General features: G+C 40.5%; 1 protein-coding gene across 4 annotated transcripts in view; it reads left to right on the plus strand.

The window, feature by feature from the left end:
* Window positions 1–24,292, plus strand: part of TARS3 (threonyl-tRNA synthetase 3) — a 46,728-nt gene extending 22,436 nt beyond the window's left edge. For all 4 annotated transcript variants that reach the window (XM_057722537.1, XM_057722540.1, XM_057722538.1 and 1 more), the window contains 9 exons: window positions 6,239–6,405; window positions 7,633–7,795; window positions 13,483–13,620; window positions 15,500–15,577; window positions 15,660–15,760; window positions 18,611–18,715; window positions 20,917–20,989; window positions 22,344–22,458; window positions 23,777–24,292. In XM_057722537.1, coding sequence (XP_057578520.1) covers window positions 6,239–6,405; window positions 7,633–7,795; window positions 13,483–13,620; window positions 15,500–15,577; window positions 15,660–15,760; window positions 18,611–18,715; window positions 20,917–20,989; window positions 22,344–22,458; window positions 23,777–23,925 — 1,089 coding nt within the window. In that variant the 3' untranslated portion in view covers window positions 23,926–24,292. The remainder of the gene's footprint in view (window positions 1–6,238; window positions 6,406–7,632; window positions 7,796–13,482; window positions 13,621–15,499; window positions 15,578–15,659; window positions 15,761–18,610; window positions 18,716–20,916; window positions 20,990–22,343; window positions 22,459–23,776) is intronic.

A 24,292-nucleotide genomic window follows, 5' to 3' on the forward strand; every position in this document is an offset into this window, starting at 1 on the left:
TCTTTCCATAGCTAATAATTTTCTATCCTATGCTGAATGTTGTATGTAAACATAATAGCAGAGGCTCCAGGTGATGTTTTCTCCCACTTGAGCAGTTACCCATCGCCAGAACGAAAGAAGGAGCACTCAGTCCAGAGACTGAGCTGAGTCAGGGCTGGACTTGTGTTTGGATGGGACACAGGCTGCCCCTGTTTCTAGGGCCTGGCCCCCGGGACTTCCAGCTGCATGTCTGGTGGCTCTTTGTCTCTTCAGGCCCCAGAGGCTGGAGGAGAATCAGCTCTGCCCTTTGAGTGTGTTCGACTATTGAGTAAAAACTCTTCTGAGTCTCATCTGGTTACCACATCAGATCAGAACCTAGTAACTCGTCATCTGATTAGGTCTCTCAGGTGTAGCCCCTGAGGTAGAGAGCATCAGATACAGTTCTCATCGGTGTAAGACCTGTGGACCACCCCACTCCCTTCCCCCCTCACCACATTATAAAATGATGATGGAGGAGTGGGAGGCCGTGGACATTCCTACTCAGGAAGGGGTTGGGGGAGGAGGAGGTGCTGGGGTCAGTGATTTGTCCAAACCCCGATTCCCACCCGTTTTCCCTGCTCCAGGGTCAGAAAACGCATGTTGATCCAGACTCAGTTCTATTTCTGCTGGGCCCTGATTCCGAGTCAGCCTCCCTGTCCATGTGGACCTCTGAGCAGCTTTCTCAGTGTCTCCAGCCTTCTGTGACTGTTGGGGTCCAGAGACTTCATTTCTTTTCATGCTCTCTGTCCCTTTCAATGCCAGCTAGCACAGTTCCTTTAAGAGTGTGGGGGGCACTTTTACATACAGTGTTTATAATCAATGCTTAGATAAAAGCCATTCCTGCATCTCTTTCTGGGACAGATCCTTCTCTACCTGGGGCTGCCTTGGAGGCTGCTGGGAGATGACACTTAAAAATATAAAAGCCTCATCTTTGAGTGTACAAAGCTGAGTCTTAAGACTCTTAATCCCCCACTGGGTACTCAGCTTATTCCAAGGTCTTTGCAAAGAGCAGACAGTCGCACCCTTAAGGTATTACCTTTGTTGTCAAGAGTCTTGTGAGTCTTTTGCTGGGAGGGTCTGAAGGTGAGAAAGTTTTATTTTTGAACCCAGTATGTCCTGCCACCTTTGTATCTTCTCTAAATTTAGCCAGGAACGTAACAGTACTCTCTCTAGTTTCTGTCTTCTTGTATTTTGTCACAGGCAATTAGAAGTCCTCTGTCCCTTTCCACATTCTGCTCAGACACCCCCAGCTAAGTCTGTGAGTTCTTTGGGGACTTTTCCTGTTTTCCGTGTTACCTGGGGAGGCAGGATTACCAAATCTCTGGCACCACGTAACTAGAGTCCTCTTTTCTCCAACTTCCAGTAACGTTTTCCGCACTATCAGTGTTCATGTCATCACAGTGTCTTTAAGGCCCTTCTAGCTCTGCCCACCACTTGGCCGCAAAGCCACAGCCTCCTGTTTTAGGGTTACTGTTGCAGCAGCACCCACTTCCAGCATACATTCTGTCCTGGTTGTCTGTTCTGTCACAGCCTAGAAAACTGTCCCAAAACCAAGTAGCTTAAAACTGCTGATTAAAAACTGTTGTTCCTGGTTCCACGTGTTAGGCTCATTGGAGTGGTTCTTGCATTGGGTCCCTTATGTTGTTGCAGGAAGGGGGACCCTTTCCAGGGCCTGAGAGTGGGCTCTTGTCTAACACTTGGAAATAATGAATTGTCTGAAGAGACACACGTGCTGACAGAGCAAAGGACTTTATTGGGAAGGGGCACTGGGTGGAGAGCAGGAGGGTAAGGGAACCCAGGAGGACTGCTCTCCACGTGGGTCACAGTCTCAGGGTTATGGTGATGGGGTTAGTTGCTGAGTTGTCTCTGGCCAGTCATCTTGCTTGGCCCATATTGGGTCTGACTCAGGGCCCTTCCTGGTGATGTGCACATCTCTCAGCTAAGATGGATTCCAGTGCCAAGCACTCTGGGAGGTTGGTGGGACATATTATGGGCTGGCGTGTCCTCCATCCTTTTGGCCTCTCCCGAATTCTCCCAGTTAGTTTTCAGGGGCAGCGCCTTGTTCTTTATTGGGACCTCCTGTTGTGAGACAACTCAGGCAAGTGGTTATCATCGTGCCTGGCCAAGGTGGGCAGTTTCAGTCAACAGTTCCCTAACAATATTACTGCATTTGGGTGGAGGCTACTGATTGAAATATAAGTTACATTCATTAAAGTGGACGAATCTGAAGTATTTCGTGTGTGCACATCTACCAGCCACACTCAAATCAAGACCAAGAACCTTCCATCCTGTCATGTGTCCTCTTGGGTCTCTTCCCAGTTGATACCTGTGTCCCTTCCTCTCCCCTGAGATCATCTCTATGCTGATTTCTGTCGCCATAGATTAATTGCCCTTGGTCTTAAACTTCATGACATGGAATCATAGTGTTCACTATTGTGTTTCTGGCTTCTTGTTTTCAACTTAAGGTGTGAGATTCATCCAGGTTGTGTGTATAATAGTTTTTTCCCTGTTGCTTTGAGTTGTCCCATTTTATGACTCTAGTACAATCTGTTTATTTATTCTCCAGTAGGTGCACATGTAGGTTGTTTCCATTTGGGGCCATTATGTATGAAGCTACTGTGAACATTCTTGATCACGTCTTTGGTCCTCCCAAGAACCCGCTTCTCTTTGGGATTTGCCTGGGAGTGGAATTGCTAGGTCCTGCGGTAGAAATGACTAACTTTTAAAGAAAATGCTGGACAGTTTTTATGTAGTTGAACCACTTACTATTCCTTCTAGGAATATATGACCATTTAGTTGTTCTGCACTGTTAAAAACAAAATTCAGCTGAGTAAATGTGAAGAACTAATTAGCTTTATTCAAAAATTCCAGAATCAGCAGCAGTAGGAGGCGTTGTACAAAATGGAAGGTTTTTATAGGTAGAAGGATGGGAGGGGACAAGAAGCGGTTAGCAAATGAAAAGAAAGCATTGTTTCTGGCAGGCTCCTACTGGGGGAGGAACAGCAGGGTCTTTCTCAGGCAGTTACCTCAGCCAGTGCTGATTAGGACATTTCAGATGGGCTGTTATAAAGATCACATCTCTGGGATGGCTTGAAACTGTCTTGGTTTGCTGTCTTGGGGGCAAGTGGCCCCACTGTGCGCTTGTTATTTCTTTTTTAACACTTGGTATAATGGCATTATTTTACATTTCCCTGATGAACAGTGATGTTGAGAATCTTTTCATGCGCTTATTGGCCATTTAGATTTCCCTTTTGTGACGTTCTTGTTTAAATATTTTGCCCATTTAAAACACTGGGTTGTTTGCCTTTTTATTATTGATTTGTAGGAATTTTTTCATATATTCTGAATCTGAGTCTTCAGTTAAATATACGTGATAAGTATATTCTTTCAGTATGTGGCTTACTGATTTATTTTTTAGTGATGTCTTTGGACCAACATTTTTTATGTTTAATGAAGTCCAGTTTATTATTTTTTCTTTTCTGCTTAGTGTTTTTCATGTCCTGTGTAAGAAATCTCTGCCTACTTCAGAGTCATGAAGCTGTTCTTCTTTCTTCTGTTCTAGAAACTTGTTTGCCTTCATACTTAAGGCTATGATTTACCTTGGATTCATTTTTAGGTTCTGTGGTTATCCAGTACCCTCAGTACCATTTATTATTGTAGCGGAATCTTTGTCCTAAACCAAATCGTCACATATATATATTTTTGGGGTATTTATTCTGTTCTTTTGATTCCTTTGTTGTCTGGTCTTGTATCAATACCACACCACTTTGGTTACTGTATTTTAAGTCTTGGTGTCAGTAGTTTAAGTTCTTTAATTTTATTATTCTTCTTCAAGATTATTTTGACTATTCTTTGTATTTCCATATAAATTTTACAGCAAGCTTGTCTGTTTTCTAAAAAAGAAAAAAAAACCTGCTGAGATTTTGATTGGAATTACACTCAGTCTATAGATTAATTTGCAGATAATTGACACCTGAGCAGCACTGAGTTTAACAATCCATAAATACAGAAATCTTATCAGTTCTTTTAGGTATTTATTTTCCCTCAGCAATATTTTATTGTTGCTATTTTAGAGGTCTTACCCATCTTTCATCAGATTTATCCCTAGATATTTGATTTTGTTAATGGAAACAGCAGAAAAACACATTAGAAATGCTAACCATCATTAGTCATCAAAGAAATGAAATTTTCAGTGGAAACCCTAAAATACAGAAGACAGGAACAATGCCTTAAAAATGTGAAGTCAAGAAATCTATGTCCAGCCAGAACAGGCTCGCTTCTGGGATTCTCCCATGCAGTTTCAGCTTTCCCAGGTCTGCTAAGCCCTCGTTCATCTGCTTTCCAGATTCTTAACCGTACAGCTGTCCTCTCCCCTCCTTTTCTCTCTGGCCTTGTAGATTTGTGCTTTTAATAAAACTCTGGTATTTTAGTGTTATTTTGGAAAGGAGCTGTTTAAGTGGAATTGCTTTAGTGTTTATAATGAAAAATTACTTAAAAGAATTTCTCTGTGACACTGATATTTAGGTGCTATTTCTGGTGGCCAGATCACAGGTGCAGGTGGAGATTCAGTACTTTCTATGGTCTGAAACTATTACTGCAGGGATGAAATATGCTTTTTAATCTTCAGAATAAGCCTTCAGGATTTCATCAGATCAGACTGAGCTATAGACTGCTCAGTCATCATGACTTTTCTCTTTTCTCAGACTTGATTTTCTTTTTTCTTTAGAGAAAGAAATTGATGACATGGACTCAGATATTATTTTTCCCCAACATTTTCTTTTTAAAAGTTCAAATCTACAGAAAAGTCAAAGTGCAGTACAGTGAGCATTCATGTGAATCATCTCAATTCATGAGTTGTTAATTTTGCCAGTTTGCTTTCTCCCTCTCTGACGTGTATGTGTGTGTGGGAGAGACAAAACTGTACATATATGACCTACTCATGTTATAACATACAGAGATGAAGTATAAAATAAAGGCATAAAACTGCATTAAATAAGTTGTAAACATAATGACGCTTCCCCTCATAGGGCATAGTTTAAAGTCATTTCCAAATACCTCAACAGAATAGATTCCTAACATGATTGTGTCCAGAGTGGGTTAAAAACTCCATTGATTACTATCTCCTGAACTAAGCTTTAAAAGTAACCTATTGTAAAAACAAAGCAAAATGTAAAAACCCCTTTAATTTCTGGGACCTTGTTTAATCTGAGTATATGGAGCCATCTGACTTACCACCAAGTAATTATTGCCATTCACAGTGACCTATATAATTTTATTGAAATTTTCTGATTTGATAAAAACAAAGATCAGGTAAAGGAGCTTACTGGATGACTGTGCTCTTCATGACTGGACCGAAAGATGCTCAGCTGAAGACTAACAAGTAATATATCCCTGTCACTGATGCAAAACTATTCTTGTTAGTCATTTTGAAATAGTATGTTTTACATTTTTTAATTATATAAAAAAAAATATATTTTTTACTTAGCTAAATGTGGTGATCTAGATTTGTGCCAGATGCCCATAAATGATTAACAGATGTTGAAACTCTAAGAAACATTGAACAAAGATCATCAGATAGATAACTAGTAGAAAAAAAAATAAAACAAAGTTAAAGTAAAAGAAAAACTCTGCTTGAAGTCTAGACTCTCTTTTCCTGACCCCAATGATGGAATTAGGGAAGCTGTTGATTGGTAGCAAAGGAGCGAAGCCAGCTCATGACTCAGTAGACAGCAACCACTTAAAATGTTACAGATTCAAATAACCAACTTTATTTCTGTTTAAAACTAAATGGATCAAAACTGTAAATTAACATGCAACATTGCCCTCAGAAGCTTATTGAGTTATAAAATCATTCTACCTCTTAAGCCATAGGGGAAAAAAAAAAACCCTGCTGTTTCTCTAGAATGTGCAAGGATTTGGGAGTTTGTAGTTATAAAAAGTTTATATATATAGTATGTCAATTACTAATTCTCAAAGAATTGAGACATTATTTACTATATATTATTATACTATAAAATATAGTTAGTGTGAAAATGAGGCTGAGCATACATTAATCTTTCTTGCATGATCCGTAAAGTACCACAGTTAAAACCAAGGGCATATTAACCGTGAATTAACGTGACATAATCCTGAATTTTAAAAATCTTTGTTCACAGTGTTATTTGCCTGGAGTTGTGACCTATCCCAGCAGATTTTAACTTTATGCGCGCGTCTCCTTTAGGAGGAGTACCACCGACGCAGCTTCACGGAGGTGCTCTCCCCCAACATGTACAGCAGTAAGCTCTGGGAAGCCTCCGGACACTGGCAGCATTACAGTGACAACATGTTCACCTTTGACATTGACAAGGATACTTTTGCCCTTAAGCCCATGAATTGTCCAGGGCACTGGTGAGTATTAAAAGTGAAGCAGATCTGTGCCTGTGAGTGCATAATACTTCCTCACAATTAGTTTTTAATATTATTTTGCTTTTCGGAATTAAGTGATTCCTTTAATATGAAGAGTGGTGATTAGAAATCATCTTTACCAAGCTATTTCATTCTGGAGAATGAATTTACTTTTTGAAATATGTTTGCTCTTTGGCAGGTGTGGGATGTTAGCGGGACACTATTTAAAATTTGTGCTTCTCAGAGGATAATGTTACACGTCAACTTTATAATTGTTACAATATTTCTCTTCCTAATAGTAATACACTTCAAATATATATATTTGCAGAACATCTAGTTTTTACATACTTGATTGTAACAAGACCAGTGAAGTCAAAATCAATGACTGGATTTCATTGATTCTCAGAAACCTTTTCCCCCACATTTCAGCGTTCCTGAAATTGGGACCCATCTTATGATTGGTCTCTTAGCATTATGCTGTGATTTAATCAATGGTTATCTTCTTTCTCAGTGGCATATAAAATAACAGTACATCTTACAATCAAGGTTGTCTTAGTGTCTATGAAAGAATGTAATTATCATAAAGTTGCATTGCTTGCAAATGCAACCTTGTAAGAGAAGCAGATTTTACAATTGAAAGTGAACAGATACAATTCTCCACAAAAAAGAAATCCCAACTATTGTAGCTTTGTATCATCAGCATACATAGTTTCAAATAAATTTACCTTAGAAGGTAACTACTCAAAACAAACCTCTGAGCATTGAAGAAAGCTCTTTGCCCTTTTCAGTAAAGACTAAAAGAAGTTCAATTTTATGAGGACAGTCAGTTATAAAAATAGAAAATGGTAAGACCTGTGTCACAATCGTGGCGATTCCAGCTCCTCTTGGAGCCTGAGGCAAGACTGACTAGCCCTTCTAGGGGAGTATCCAGGGCTGCTTCACTTAAGAAGTAGCCTTGGAAATGGATTGTAAACAATAAGTGGGAACTCCCTGGGAGAATGAGAGTAAGGAGCAGCATCCTGCAGGACTTAATGGGGTTCTTTCTCAGAGTATGCAGTGATGTAAATTCAAGGTTCACTGATTCGTGGGAGAAGAAATTTTTAACTGGTGATCTAAGAACCAGAATAAGGTGTTTACGAATCCTGAGGCACTTAATTGTAACTTATTGACACTTAGAGCATTAACTTCTCCATGCTGAGGAAAAGCTGTGTGCCACTGCATCTTTTCTAGTCTGATGTTTGCCCATCGTCCACGATCTTGGAGGGAAATGCCCATTAGATTTGCCGACTTCGGAGTTCTTCACAGGAATGAGCCGTCAGGAACTGTGAGTGGCTTGACCTGTGTTAGGCGCTTCCAGCAGGATGATGCTCACATCTTCTGCATGGTGGAGCAGGTAAATGGGGACGTGGGGGAGGCGTGGTCAGCAGGGGTTCAGTGTGCTATGTTGCCGGGTCTTTCAGAGTTTCTGTGAAATGAGATGTTCACTGTAGTCTCTGAGGTCCCATCAGCGCCAATATTTTGTAATTCTCTAATTTGGGTTGTAGGTCAGTAATCTCATGACATGAAAATGTTTTTTTCAAACATAATTTATTTTATTATAAAGGAACATAATTCTCTGAAAATTATAACTTCTGTTTGATGCTATTTCAAAATTTTTAAGAAGCAATCACTAGCAGAAATCAAAAGTAAAGGCAATTTTATTATTGGAACATAAATCATGTTGTTTATCTATTTTATATAAAGTAGTGTGTATCTGTTAATCCCAAACTCCTAATTTATTCCTCCCCATTTCCTGTCCTTTTTGGTAGCCATAAATTTGTTTTCTGTGTCTGTGAGTCTGTTTCTGATTTGTAAATAAGTTCATTTGTATCATTTTTTAGATTCCACATATGTGATATTGTATGATTTTTGTCTTTCTCTTTCTGACTTATTTCACTTAGTATGATAATCTCTAGGTTCATCCATGTTGCAGCAAATAGCAATATTTCATTCTTTTTTTATAGCTGAGTGGTATTCTATTGTCTGTGAGAGACACACACATCTTCTTTATCCATTCATATGTCAGTGGACACTTAGATTGCTTACATGTTTTGGCTATTGTAAATAGTGCTGCTGTGAACATTGGGGTGCATGTATCTTTTTGAATTAGAGCTTTCATCTTTTCTGGATATTTGCCCAGGAATGGGATTGCTGAATCATAAGGCAACTCTGTTTTTTGGCTTTCTAAGGAACCTCCAAACCAGTTTTCATTCCTACCAATGGTATAGGAGGGTTCCATTTTCTCCACACCCTCTTCAACATTTATCGTTTTGTAGACTTCTTGATGATGGCCATTCTCACTGGTATGATGTGATGCCTCGTAGTTTTGATTTTCTTTTCTCTAATAATTACTGGTGTTGAACATCTTTTCACGTATCTGTTGGCCATCTGTATGTCTTCTTTGGAGAAATGTCTGTTTAGGGCTTCTGCCCATTTTTTGATTGGGTTATTTGTTTTTCTTGACATGAAATTTATTGTTTTTTTCTTTTAAGCTTTCTCTAGTTTTATTAACTTAAGTACATTAAGTGGACTATTTTAAGGGGATTGGTGGAATTTGGATGTGTTTTTCAGTATTGCCTAGAAATTATTTTTCAAGTTTTCATGTTAATTCAAGTTAAAAGTGTCATGCAAAGGGCCACTATCAAGTGGTTTGACCTAATAGACAGTTAGAGAACCCTCCAAAAACCACAGAGTACACATTTTTTAAAAGTGCACACAGAACATTTACCAAGATAGACCATATTCTGGGCCATAAAATGAGTCTCAGTAAATTTAAAGGGATTCAATTTATACCAAGTACGTTCTCTGGCCACAATGAAATTGATGTAGAAATCAATAACAGAAAGCTATCTGGAAAATCTCCAAATATTTGGAAAGTGCATCATATACTTCTAATAACCTATATGTAAAATAAGAAATCAAAGGGAAATTAGAAAATATTATACAGTTAAACCCTTGAACAATGTAACAATATCAATAAAAACCAAAGACTGCTTCTCCTAGAAGAGCAATAAAATTCATAAACCTTTAGTTTTGTCAGAGGAAAAAAAAAGAGAAGATACTAATTAAAAAGATTAGGACTTGGGACATCCCTGGTTGTCCAGTGGTTAGGACTCTGCACCCTCACTTCATGGGGCCTGGGTTTGATCCTTGGTCAGAGAACTAAGATCCCACAGCTGCACAGAGCAGCCAAAAAAGGAAAGAAAGAAAAAGAAAAAAAAATTAGGACTGAGAGAAGTGACATTACTACAGATTCTATAGATATTAAAAGAATAATAAAGCAATATTATGAACAAGGTTATGCCAGTAATTTGACAAATTAGATAAAATGGACAAATTCTTTGAAAAACACAAACTACCAAACTTTACTCAAGAAGAAATAGATAATCTGAGTAGCCCTGTGTTTATTAAAGAAATTGAATTGGTAGTTAACAACCTTTCCACAAAGAAAACTCCAGGCCCAGAAGGAATCACTAGTGAATTCTACCAAACATTTAAAGAAGAAATCATACCAATTCTACTCATCCCTTCCAGGCATTAACAGGGACCCCCCCACACGCCCCCCCATAATGCCAGTGGAGAGTAAAGGGGGACCTGGACTTCCACCCTCACCTGGCAGTCACAAGGTGCCTCTTCCACTTCCTGCTTGAGTGGAGAGACAAGACTTCTGCCACCACTCCACAGCAATGAGGCCATGCACCCTGGGGGTTGGTAAAGGCCATGTGAGGAGCAGTACCCAGATACCCCTGCCTGTCCCAGCTGAGGTGTTATCTGAGGAAACCTACTAGGTCACAGAACTTCTACTGTCACCCAGCAGTAGTGAGGAGCTCCTGCCTCCCTCAAGGTCCCTAGTGAGAAACCCAGACATCTGCTCCCACTTTGCAATAACCAGGCAGTGCTGCTTTCTCCCTGTTGGAGCAGAGTCAGTGGAAGCCAGCTAAAATGGAGAGTTTAAATAAAATACAAAGTATTACAACATAATATCCAAAATATCTAGATTTCAGAAATCAAAAACCAGTCACCATGTCAAGAGCAAGGAAAATTTCAACTTGAATGACATAGGGCAATGTAGGAACACTGATGTAGAGATGGCAGGGATATTAGAATTATCTGATGAGACTCTTAAAGAAGCCATCATAAAAATGCTTTAATAAGCAATTACAGGCGCATTGGAACAAATGAAAAAATAGACAATCTCAGGAAGGAAATAGAAGATGTAAAGAAGAACCAAATGGAAATTTTAGAACTGAAAAATGTAATAACCAAAATAAAATATTTACTGGATGGATTCATGAGCAGAATGGAGGGGCCAGAGAAGAGAATCAGTGAACTTGAAAACATCAATAGAAATGATACCATCTGAAAAACAGAGAAAAGAGACTGAAAGAAAAGTGAATAGAACCTCAGAGACCAGCAGGACTATAACAAAATGCCTAATATTTATGTCACCAGAGTTCTGGAATAGTTCTGGAAATAGTTCTGGAAATGTAGGGTGGAGGTGAAAAAGTACTCAAAAAGGTAGTGGCTGAAAACCGGCCAAATTTGGCAAAAAACAACAACCCATAAGCTTACAGATTCAAGTAACCTAGAAAGTCCAAATAGGATAAATCCAAAGAAATTCACACCAAAACACATTATAGCCAAACTTTTGAAAAATAAAGAAAAAGAAAAAAAAATTGAAAGCAGTGAGAAAGAAATGATACATTACCTTTAAGGAAAAAAAATTAAAAAAAATAACAGCAGACTTCTTATCAACAAGACAAAATAAAACAGGCCAGAAGGAAGTGGCACAGCATTTTCCAAATGCTGAAAATAACTGTTAACCCAGAATTCTATATCCAGAAAAAATGTCTTTCTGGAATGAAGGTGAAATCAAGACATTAGCCCTACCTTAAAAGAATGGCTATAGGAGTGTTTCTAAAGAGAAAGGAAGTGATAAAAGAAACAGTCTTGGAACATCAGGAAGGAAGAAAGAACAGCAATAAAAGTAAAACATGGTTAAATACAATAAATATTTCTTTTCCTTTTTCTCTTGAGTTTTCTGAGTTATGTTTGATGGTTGAAGCAAAAATTATATCACCATGGGGGAAACTGAGTAAATGGTACAAGGGTCACTGCCTTATTTCTTACAACTGCATGTGAATCTCAGAAAATGAAAAGTTTAACTTTAAAAAAAGGTCAAAAAGATTTGACCATTCACTTTACCTAAGAATATACACAGAAAAAGATATACATCTAAGGAGATATACAGATGGCAAAGAAGCACATGAATAAGAGGTTCAAGATCATCTGTCACTAAGGAAATGAAGATTGAAACCATAATGAGCTGCTTCTACACCTACTAGAATGGTTGAAGTGTAAAAGGCTGACTAACGTGTTGAAAATGTGGAGGGACTGGACTTCTTACTCACTAGTTGTGGAAATGGAAGATGGTACAGTCAGTTTGATAACGAGTTTGGAAGTTTCTTAAAAACTGAAGCACATGCTTACAGTATCTCCCAGCCATCTTACTCCTTTTCCTTTTCTAAGAGAAAAAGAAAGCACATGTCCATACAATGACTTGTTCACACGTTTTCATAGCAGCTTTATTTGAAATAGCTGAAATATAGAAACAGCCCAATGACAGCTGGGTGTATAAAGGAACAGTGGTATATCCAAACAGTGGAAAACTACTCAGCAAGAAAAAAGAATAATCTGTTGATGCACACAGCAAGATGAATGGATCTCAGAATAATTCTACTGAGTGTAAAAAGCCAGACAGAAAAGAGCATGGGCTGCTTAATTCCACTGATGAAAATCCCAAAACCTAATCCCTGTCCTTGTTCGTCCCCTCTCTCTGCATCTCAGTTTTTGCTGCTCCATCTTGCCTGCACTTAGATGTGTCCGTCTTTCCCTCTCAAGGATGCACTGTCTCAGCCTCACAGCCCTGGCCCTGCTCTTCTCACCTTGTGCTCTCTGGCTGCAGTCCCCTCTCTAACCTCAGCTGCATCTCAGCTGTCCCTCCTGAGCTCCATACCCCAACCCTCCAGGACCTGAGGGACCTGTCTGCTTGGCCATCACAAGCACCCTCACATTGGCCAGGTCCAGCGTTGGCCTCTCTTCTGCCTCTCACACCACTTCCACCTCCTCTCATCAATGCACCAGTGCCCTCTCCACTGCCCAGGCCAGGAACCCTGGTGTCGTTTGGTTTTCACTTCTCATGTCCAGTTTATCACAAGCCCTTATTGATCACTCTTCCAAATATGTTATGCCTGAATAGTTTCATTCATTCCTGAATTTCAGCATCCAGCACAGTGCTGACAATGTAGGCAGTTACTATCTGTTAGTGAACAAAAGGACAGGTATCCTGCAAACGCACCTGATTCCCTGCATTCCAGCTGCTTCTGTTTCAAGCTACCATCCTCCTGAATGATCCCAAAAGCATCCTAATGGGCTGTTCTTCTCTTCAGACAGTCACATTGAGTTGTGTTATTCCCCTGCTGAAACCTCCACTGGTTCTCCATTGCTCTCAGGCTAAAATGTGCAGACATTATTCTGGCTTTGAAAGCACTGTGTTTTCCTTAACCTGACTGTGTACCACGCTCCCTCTGTGCCTTCTGCCCTGTCACATGCAGCGCCCCACGGCTGTCCTGCCCTGGCCCGTTCCTCCATCCTGTGGGCCTTCACCCTCATTGTTTCTGCTGCTGAGGGAGCTCCTGCCCTGCCTCTGTGGTGAACACCTACCTCTTCTCTGGCTGCAGCTTGGCCATCACTTCCTCTGGACAGCTGCCCTTCCTCCTGTGTGGCACTGTGCCCTCACCCGCTTCTTCACCCAGCCCTGCGCTGGACTACAGGGGCCTCTGGCAGCCTGTGCACACTGGCATCTGGAGGACATTTCATGAATATTTGAGTAAGAAAAAGACAACTACTGGAATAGTGCCATCAACTGTTCTCTGTAGTAAAAGCACACTTTATTTCTGTCTGACATGAAGAATGTTTTTTAATGCCAAAAATGGATTTAATTTGGTGTCTATCTAAGTTTTTCATTTGCTCTAATTTCAGATTGAAGAAGAAATAAAAGGGTGTTTGCAGTTTTTGCAATCTGTTTACTCAACATTTGGCTTCTCGTTTCAATTAAATTTGTCAACAAGACCTGAAAACTTCCTAGGAGAGATTGAGATATGGGATGAAGCTGAAAAGGTAGGAAGAAGGAAAATGTTACCCTTCATTTTTGTGAATATGGAAAATACCTTGCATGAGGATGCAATGCTTTGCAGTGAAAATGTAAAATTGGAAGTTCTGGGACAAATGTGCCAATTGTAGAATGTAGTTAATCCAGTTTTCTTCGAAACAATGATAAGAAAAATACCTTACATTCATTTCAGACTTTAGTTCATATCAGGCTTTCATTTATGCTCTTTCCAGTGCTGATCTGTGGTAACCAATTTTGTAAGTTTTTGAAGATATGCTCTGTCTCCTTCTTCAGCAGCTCTGGTCTGGCCTCTGCCGCTGGAACTGATGTAGGTCCATCAGCTCCTTGAGCTGGATTAACCCCCAGCCTCTCTGGGGTCCCATTTTCCCAGAGTTGCAGCGAGTCATTAGATCCCTAAGAACATTCCAGCCCCTCCCTCACAACTGCAAACAAATTGATGTGTCGGGAGCCTAGCACGGCCCACAGTCTAGACCCCAGTGCTCTTGGGAGCCAGAGGCCTGGTGTAGGTGGGGTGGAATAGACAAACAGCAGGGAGAAGAGGTGCCAGGCAGTGTCCCCAGGCCAGGCTCAACGTCCCCTCTCCCTGAGACCTCACATCAACCCAAAGCTTTCTTGGCTTCAGCATCCCCCCACCCCCCCAATTGGGCCTTCCTACCTCTGTATCCTCAGAGGCCCAAGAGACACAGTGACCTCCACTGTATGCTCTTCTACTAAAGCTGGCCTTTCTTTGGCTTTTAATTCCCAGGGAGGCCCTATGATTCTTTCCATCACTATTACCTGCTGTAGCAGGGCCTCATTTTGTCTGAGAACATGTGCCAGAGTCTCTTGTCCCTTCAGAAACAGGAGAGAGGGAGTGGCTCCAGCTTGTGAAGTGCATCTGTGGAGGTGACTTCCCTGGCCCTGAGCACAAGGGAAGCTGCTTCAGGAGGTTTAGGCCCCTGAGGGAGCCCCCTGGGGTCTGGTCAGGAGCAGCTCCTGACCTGCTCTGACTGAGGCCCGGAGGATGCTTTCTGGGTGATGCTGGCCTCGGCCCCAAGCCACCACCATTGCTTTTCTTCTCTGTCAGGCGCTTCACTCCCAAATGTCACCCCCTCATGGTACCAGTGCGCTGGGACGATGACTGGCATCTGGCAGCTGTTTTGACAGCCTTCTGGCCAGGGCCTTAGGGATGCCTGGGTGCTTCCCAGAGAAGCTGTTTTCTCAGGGAGTGGCTGAAAGACCCAAAGAGCGCTGTCACTAATACTTGTGTGCACACTCAGTCACTGTCGGTGTGGAGTGGCCTCACTGCGAGCTGACTTGAGAGACTTAATGTGGCTTAGTCTGGAGACCAGGGTGGGCCTCCCGCTTCCACACCTGCTGTGTCGCAGGGGGCCCTGCTTACCAGCCGCAAGTGCAGAGGTGGGGGAGAAGTAAGAGCGAGTGCAAGGCCTGCCCCCGGTCTTCTTACACCTGAACACAGAGTGCACGAGGGGCAAGGCCAGAGCTTTCTTGCCTTTTGCTGTGTGGAGGCCCGTCCTGAAAGGAGCTGGGAAGAGTAGGGCAGAGGGAGCCTGCAGGGGCGGAAGTACCCGAGGTACCCCTGTAACACTTTCCTGGAATTCACTGAGACAATTTAGTACCTTAGCTTTTTTCTCCCCCAATTAAAATATGTATGTTTCTTGAGAGCAATACCATCTTAATCCTCTTCACATAGTCCTTGCTCAGTAGTTTATTGAAAGTAAAAGAGGCTCAATAAGAATATGTCGAACTAACAGAGATAATTAAGATTTATAGTAACTTACTCTTTTGAGCTATATGACAAAAAAGATAAAATGTATAATGAAGTAGAAGTTATAATAAATTGTCTCTTCTTATTGCAAAAAATAGCAACTACAGAATAGCTTGATAGAATTTGGAAAACCATGGAAGATAAACCCAGGAGATGGAGCATTCTATGGTCCTAAAGTAAGTAGGCCATATGCTTCAAAAAGTAAAATTTGAAAGAAAAATAAAAACTGTTTCTAAGCAAACATCATTTAATTTACAGATTGATGTAAAAATCAAGGATGCTATTGGCAGATACCATCAGTGTGCTACAATTCAACTGGACTTCCAACTACCCATACGATTTAATCTTACATATGTTAGGTGAGTGATTGAATGTGATAAGTAATACAGGACTGATGTCTTAATCATTGTCTTTTGCACATTAGCAACAGAAAAGCAAGCATCAGTGAATGCCTGTCTGTGTCCAATATACTCAGTATTTGTCTGACCTCCTAGCTGAAGGTCAGCTTTAGTTTTCTCAGTACCTGGCTAGTAGGGGAAAAGAAGGTTAGAGCTATGAGCAAAGACCATAAAAACATGACCTAAGAGGCGGGCGAAGTCTCCTGAGGCAGAGGGGGAGACTTCACAAAGGGCTGACCCTGGGTTTGTGTCTTAAGGATAGTATTTGCCTGGAAAGCAGAGGAATAAAGGCAGTTTCATCAATGTAAACCAACAACTTCTTTAAAAATTTTTTTCTTAACACACAGTAAAGTTGACTTCGTGTGTGTATATGGGTGTGTGTGTGCATTTCTATAAATTTTAACATCGTATAGAGTGATGTGCCCACCACCACGATTGTAATTCCATCATGCCAGCAAACTCCTCTGCTGTTCCTTCGAGGTCACACTCTCCTCCCACCCCAGCCCCGGGCAGCCATTGACCTACTTTCCATCACTTTCCCAGAATGTCACACAGTGGGATCATACTGTATATCACCTTTTGAGGGTGGCTTATCCTGTCAAGGGCGTGAGTGGTATCATTGTGACCTGTCACCGGTGATGGTAACCTCCAGCACTTGGTTAAAATAAAGTTTGCCAGGTTCGCCCACTGCAGAGTTACTATTATTCCCTTTCTTGGTGATGAGTATGCTGAGTAGTTTGGAATTGCATCCCAGACGTTGTTACTATTATATTGTGAGACGCTGTTTTTTTTAAATCCTAAGGGGATTGTTCACTTTTTAGCAGTCATTCTGCTTGGGCAGGTTCAGGCTGTAATTTCCAACCTACCTCCTGTGGCTTCAGCGTCAGCCCAGTTTTCAAGGCTGTACAGTCAGCCCTCCGTATCTGTGTCCGTATTCATGAAGCCCTTGGATATGGAGGGCCGACTGGACTCAGTGTGCCAGCCATTTTATATCAGGGACTTGAGCATCCCTGGATCTTGGCATCAGTGAGGCCTCCTGTCCTGTGTGTGCCACCCAGAGGCTAAGTCCCACAGCCCAGTTCTCAAGCCTTTTATGTGCTGTTAGGGTCAGATCCACGCGTGTGCAGTGAAAGGTGAGGCCAGGTGAGCTCATACACCCCTTTAAGGGAAGCTCTTCTGCATCCCCTGCTCTCTGTATTTCCCTGACACTTTTTGGTTCCCTGAAGTCCCTTTCTGCAGTCCTGTGGCCAGGACACTGGGCTTTAGCTTCCCTGCTCTACATGTTCTTTTCAAGACTATCTCTGTCAGAGACCAGTATCAGGAAGCCAAAGAGAGAGCACAGGGATTCACCCTGAATGCTTGGATCACAGCTGTTCTGGTCAGAGAGAATGATTCCCTTCCTCAGAGTTTTAGGTGCCTGTTTAGTCTCTGTGCCACTGTGGGAATGCTGGGGGCTAGAAGAAGAGAGCAGAACCTTAGCAGTTATTTTTTTGGCTCTTGGGCAGAAAGTAAGGCTTTCTCTTGAAGCTTTTCCTGTCTGCACTTGGTATGTATTCTTGCTTGTGGGCTGCCACACAAACTGCAAGACAAAATTATAAGAAACTAAGTGCTGGTTTGGTGGCACTTCAGATTCTGGTCTTAGGTAATCCCCTGGCATCACTCACTCCTCCCAGCGCTCGTTCGGGTGGCTGCTCCTTGCGTTCTCTCCAGGGTCCACGTCTGTGTTCAGTGAGAGTGTCGGGTGCGGCAGGCTTATTTACTTCATTCTGCCTGGAACCAGCTTCTTTTTAAAGACCATTCTCCTGACTTGAATTAGACAAAATCACAACATCATTCCTTTAAACTCTCCTCTTCTCACAACTTTAGATGTAGTGTTGATTAGATAATGTATTGAGATCTCTTTCACTCAAAATTAAGGCAAAAAGGGAAAAATTATTGGCATATTTTAAATCTAACAATTTTAATAGAATATTTTTTACTAAGATTCTTATAATAAATGAACAACCACCAATTTCCCAGAGCGTAGGATTTTATGGATTGATCTTAATTTGTGTTTATGCAACAAAAATTTTATTTTGGATTCTCCATCTTGTGCTTTGATTAATGGTTGTAGAGCTACACTCAGAGTTAGGTCCTGTGAGAAGGTAAAGAGCTGAAGAATAGTCCAAGTGTCCATACAGGGAGTTACATCAGGACATGGGAATAATAAAAATTCTCAGAGATTAAAGGGGAAAGCATGGAACTTTCAAGAATAAATTTGGGCCTTTTGGAAAAGGTGGTGTCTTAAGTTTGTATTTGCAAAATCATCTTTCCCCAGTAGCCTGCTAAAATGAACAAAAAAAATTAGGGGTAGGGGGACTTTATTTATGCTAAAATAAGCCAGCTAGGGCAACAAAATTTGAATACTTCTGGCCAAATTACTGGTGGAGTAAGCCATAGTTCAAAATAAAGTTAATTTTAAAGATATGATTTGTAAGATTGCCTCTCAATATGAGTAAACTGGTAGTTTTGAACAAAGCTGGTAGTTTAGAATAATCAGTAGATTTGTAATAGAGATAGTGGTCTAACATTACCTTGCTTTTTCTCAGATGATACATCTAATTTCCCTTTGGTTTATAAAAGATACTGTAATTTGAGAGATAAAAAAGCCCCTTTATTTCTAATCAATAGCACATTTATGCTTAAAGATAATTTATGAGGGATCTGTTATTTTACCTAGTTTGGGAAAATAACTTTTAAATATAAGGTAAGAAGATAAAGTTATTTGTGACTCTTAAGAGAATACTTACATGTATAATTTTCATTTTTCAGTAAGGATGGGGATGATAAGAAGAACCCTGTGATCATTCATCGAGCCATTTTGGGGTCAGTGGAAAGAATGGTAGCCATCCTCTCAGAGAACTATGGGGGGAAATGGTGAGTGGTATGGGAAAGGGAAGCTCTATGTCTACTGTTCTTAAAAATCATGTCTAAAAGATGAAACTAGTATGAAAAAATTGGTGACTCCTGCCTTATAATTAGCAAGTGTCCAAACAGCAAATAAAAGTTCTTGTGTCATCTGGCAGACCAGAAAACAAAACAAACAAAGCAGCGTGGCATAACACTATGATTTACCTTTTTGGGATCTCAGTAAAATTAAAGAGTAACCTTTTCACCTGTGTCAAAACCCTCAAAGATCTAGTGTCCTGGAACACTCCCAGGGCACCATCCCTGGCTTTACGACCCTCCTTCCTTCCACTGTGCTACTTACCTCACAGCCCTGTGACCAGTGACTTAGGAGGAAACATGTAAGCCTGGTTCACAAGTGGCCCCAAAGCCAAAGAGGACGGCTGCAGTGGCATTCCCACCCTAGGGATGGAGGGGGAAGGTGAATGTTCTGAGTGCAGGCTTTTGAGTGGTACCTCTGGTCACCCTCTGTGGCCGGAAGGAAAAATGGCCAGAGGTGTGGAGTTACAGTGATGTGTGGGCTCTGGTTATTGCTTTGGCCACAAGATCAGAGACTTAGAGATAATTGTGTTGGAAAATAGATAAGTAGATTTGAATGTGGATGGTCGCTTAGAATGGGCCATGCAGGTGGTGTTGCCTGAGTCTGTCTGTCCCTGAGATCTGACTTGAGATATTAGAGAAGCATACTGAGGTGTCATGGGGTGTCCAAGCTATTACAGGTACAGAGAGTCCAGAAGTATGGATCCGAGTATGTGTGCTGCCTGAGGGTGAATTAACTTGTTTATATTTCTCTCCAGTTGATTCTGTTGTAAATAGTTAACGCAGTGAGAGATAGTGGGTCTTGCATGAGAGCAGTATAACTAGGGGGTCAGGAGACCGTGTGGGCGCACCTCCCTGTGGAGATGCAGTGCACACTCTCCACAGTTTACACAGCAACCCTTCGAACACCTACCAAGTTGTGGCGGAAATCTTCCTGAGAAATAAAAATCAAAATGTTTAAAATGTATCTGTCCTGGGGCAGTGGAATTGGGGTGAGGACAGAGCTCAAAAGGAAACATTTACTTTTCATTTTATTTCGTTTCACTGTATTTCATGATATATATAATATCATTTGTCACATGTATTATTTTGCTTTTGTAACTTAAGAATAAATAAATAAAAACATACATTCACAAAGTGCCATCTGGTAATAGTCCCCATGCATTTCCTTCCACCTTCAAACTAAATACTCATGATGAAGAAGAAAAAGGCGAACATTTCACACATAAAACATTGCTTATACCCACCTTTCCATCTTTAAAAAATTTTTTATTTTGAGATAACAGTAGAATCATGTACACAGAGATCCAGTATACCTTTTATCAGTTTTCCCCAATGGTAACATCTTACTAAACCATATACAGCATAACTGGGAAGTTGACATTGATGCAATCCACCAGCCTCGTTCAGGTCTCACATTTGTGCACACGTGTAGACTTGTGTACCTGCCAGTCAAGGTACAGGACAGTTCCATTACTTATAAGGATCCTTCATGCTGTCATTTATTTTGTGGCCACATACCTCCTACCCCGCCCCTGTCACCATCCTCCAGCAGCCACTAATCTGGTCTCCATCTCCATAATTTTGTCATTTCCAGAATGCTACATAAATGGAATCACAGTGAGCAGCTGTTTGAAACTTTCTTCACTCCTTAGATGGAATTGCCTTGAGATCCATCCGAGGCGTCTCAAGTACTAGTTGTTGGCTCCCTTTCACTGCAGATGGTGTTCTGTAGTGTGATGTGAGCATTCACTCGCTGAAGGGCATTTTGGGTATTTCCAGTTTGGGGCTATTATACAAAAAGCTGTTATAAATGTTAGAGTGCAGGTTTTTGTGTGAACATGTTTCCATTTCTCTGGGATAAACGCCCAGGAGAGTGGTTGCTGGGTTGTATGGTCAATGATGTTTAGCCCTTTCATCTAGCTGCCAACCTGTTTTCCCTCCTTTTCCAATCAAAATGCCCAGTTTGTCTCCTCTACTGCCTTTTCATGTAGTTTGCTTTACTTCCATACCTCACTACTGAACCTGCTCTCTTGTGAAGTCTTAGTTAAAAAGGAAAAAGAGTCTTTGGTTATTTTTTAATCTTGTAATAAATGGTCATTTTGAAAATACATATTACTTATATTTTTCAGGCCTTTCTGGCTGTCTGCTCGTCAGGTAATGGTCATCCCTGTGGGGCCAACTTGTGAAAAATATGCACTTCAGGTAAAATAAGAGACATTTGAAGTACATAATTTGGCATGTGGTCTGTGAACGTCATTGACTTGGAATGTTATGCCTTAAAATATTGCATAACTAATACATTAGTTTACCACCCCATATTTTTAGTAAATGTTTTCAGTCTATGGCTGTCATGTCTATGTAGCTGTATCAGAACTTTATTTCTTAATGTTTTGAGAAATTGATGTTTTACTTATTTTTATGACATATATTCAAATATTATGTATGCATACAAAAAAGTGTAGATTCATAGGTGTCCAGCTTGATGGGTGTGTATAAAGTGAATGTACCTATAACTTCTCTCTCCCCCCTTTACCTAAATTCCTTTTTCCATGTCATCAACAACCTCCGTGTTGCTAGGTCTAAAATACTCCTCACTCCTCTTCCAGGGACTTCATCTCTGACTTTATTTAAAAAAATATATATATATATATATTTTTTTTTTTTCGTATTCTTTTCCATTATGGCTTATCACAGCATATTGAATATAGTCCCCTGTTCTATATAGCAGGACCTTGTTGTTTATCCATTCTCTGTATAATAGTTTGTATCTGCTAATCCCAAACTCCCACTCTATCCCTCCCCCTCGGCAACCACAAGGCTGTTCTCTGTGTGAGTCTGTTTCTGTTTTGTAGATAAGTTTATTTGTGTCATGTTTTATTTTGTATCTTATTTTGTTTTGCTTTTATGTATCTTTATTAGTTATTTTATACATATTCGTGTATATATGTCAATCCCAATCTCCCAATTCATCCACCTCCCCACCCCTGCTTTCCCCGCCTTGGTATCCATATGTTTGCTCCCTACATCTGTTTCTCTACTTCTGCCTTGCAAACCAGTTCATCTGTACCATTTTTCTAGATTCCACATGTATGTGTTAATTAATATACGATATTTGTGGAGAAACTGGTGTTTTAAAACACCTCATAGTTATTCTTTTCCTTGTGGCTCTATTAGGGAAGAATACTTATATAATCTGTTGCTGCATAACAAATTACCCCAAAACTTGGCAGCTTAGAACAAACATTTATTGTCTCACAGTTTCTGCGAGTCAGAATCTGGGACAGCTTGGGCAGGGACTCTGGCTCCACCGCCTGGTGAGGCTGCAGCCTTCTCAGAGGTTGCCGTCAGGGGGAGTGACTCAGCCCTTTAACCTCATCTCAGAATAACATGCCATCACTCCCCCTCCACTGTGGTCACACAGACCAACCTGGTATAAGGTGGAGGGAACACACAAGGGTGTGAATATCATGGGGTGGGACCCTGGCGGTCATCATGGAGGCTGGCCACCACACTACCATACACAATGTACTAATGACAGTGTCTCATTCTTTTGTAGGTATCCAGTGAATTTTTTGACGAAGGATTCATGGTTGATGTTGACTTAGATCATAGTTGTACACTAAATAAGAAAATACGAAATGCACAGCTGGCTCAGTATAATTTTATTTTGGGTAATCTAAATTTGTATGTATAAATGCTTGTTTTTTCACTTTAATTCCAAAAAAACAAAAAACAAAGAATATGGTTTAACTGCTTGATTATGACAAATAGCTGCTGAGTACATATACACAAAGAAGAGTCTATGGCGTTCCTGGCTAGATACTCTTTGTTGTTTGCTGGAAGAGTTATGAAGTTTCACATGGATCCTGTGGTGTAGTATTACTAGGAAGAATTAATATCTCAAACTGACAATGTAAAAAATGTGAAAATGATCTTATCAGGTAGAATTATATTCCTTATGTTTCAACCATGTGACAGGCCTGAAATAATCTCCTTTGCTTTTCTGTTTTATTAGAAATTTTTAGGATTAAACTAATGAGTAGGAAAGATTCCAAATTTAAGATGATCAAAAGAAAAGAATTAAGTGAAAAAGCAGAATGTTTTTGAGGAACATGAGTAATTCAGTGCAGAATCTAAAATTTTGACTGTAAAAATGATTCAAAATCAAGGGAAACTGATATTGATATGGCTGCAGGCACAATATGATTATCTCCTATAAGTTGAAAGTTTCTGTAGAAGGTAAAATAAATATGCACAGGGTCATCCTATGAGCAGTTTATCATCAAAAGTGCTTGTAGTAGGTACTGTGATTCTTCAGGCTTCTGGTGATGACAGAAATTTCAAATTAGCTTAGACATGATGAAATGTATACGAAGGGAGTTAGAGTATCTTGTGCCATAGGAGGTAGAATTAAATAGCCAAACCATTAGAAAAGTAACTGGAATGGGAACTCAACCCTTACCAGGACCATTTCTCCCCATTTCTGTTCCCTGTTTTGCTCTGGTTCTTTATATTTCTCTAAATCTACTTTATCCCCCTTACTTGCTGGCCAGTATCTTCCTTCCAGACAGCAAGAAACATGGCTGCAGAATTCTGCGTCATCTCACAGTTTGGGTCACTAGTGAGAACAAACCTTTTACATACATTCCAGAAAATTCTGTTAGCTGGTTGGGCATGTGTCTGGTGCCCGTGTCTTGATACATTAGGTGTGTCAGATGAAGTTGGGGTCTGTAGGAGATCCCTGCTCCCATGTGTACCCCACGACCACCACAGGTGTTCTCAAAAGGAGGGCAATAGAGAGATGGGATCGGAAGTCATTCCTTGTCTCAAGAAACTTACTCTCAGAGGATGACCAAATGGACATTAGATTGATATTTGGTGATTAGTACTAAGAAGAAAATTCAGTAAGACACATGCCATGTGACTGCTGACTTAATGTTTAGTAAATTGTTGATTGAAAACATATTTATTTCCCTTTGTTTTCCACAGTGGTTGGAGAAAAGGAGAAGACAAATAATGCCGTAATTGTTCGAACAAGGGACAACAAAATTCATGGAGTGATTTCAGTAAATTCTGCCATAGATAAACTGAAGAATCTCAAGAAATCACGTACCCTGAATGCTGAGGAAGAATTCTGAAGTCCTTCCTTGTGCTCATGTCTGTGTAACCTTGTTCTGACCCCTGAATGTGCATTTTCCTTAATTACCATTATTACTTATTCTGAGAACTTGGGACTCATTGTCCCGTCCACTGATGGGCACAGTGAGATGTGAGACGGGAATGAGTGGCTGATATGCATGAAATCTGATTCACTGTGTCGGCAGACAATGAGAGGACAAGGGTGGGAAATTTTAAATTTCCCAAATATCATGAGAGACTTAAGTGGGAAAATGTTGTTCATCAAAAGAGGGAAATACTAGGAAATGAGCATTAGGAGATGTTATTGTTAAGGATTGTGATTTTCAAAAGGTAAGTTTCAAATAAAAGTCTGCAAAGGTTTTCGAA

This window comes from Hippopotamus amphibius, chromosome 2 (genome assembly GCF_030028045.1).
Source record: "Hippopotamus amphibius kiboko isolate mHipAmp2 chromosome 2, mHipAmp2.hap2, whole genome shotgun sequence".
NCBI lineage: Eukaryota > Metazoa > Chordata > Mammalia > Artiodactyla > Hippopotamidae > Hippopotamus > Hippopotamus amphibius.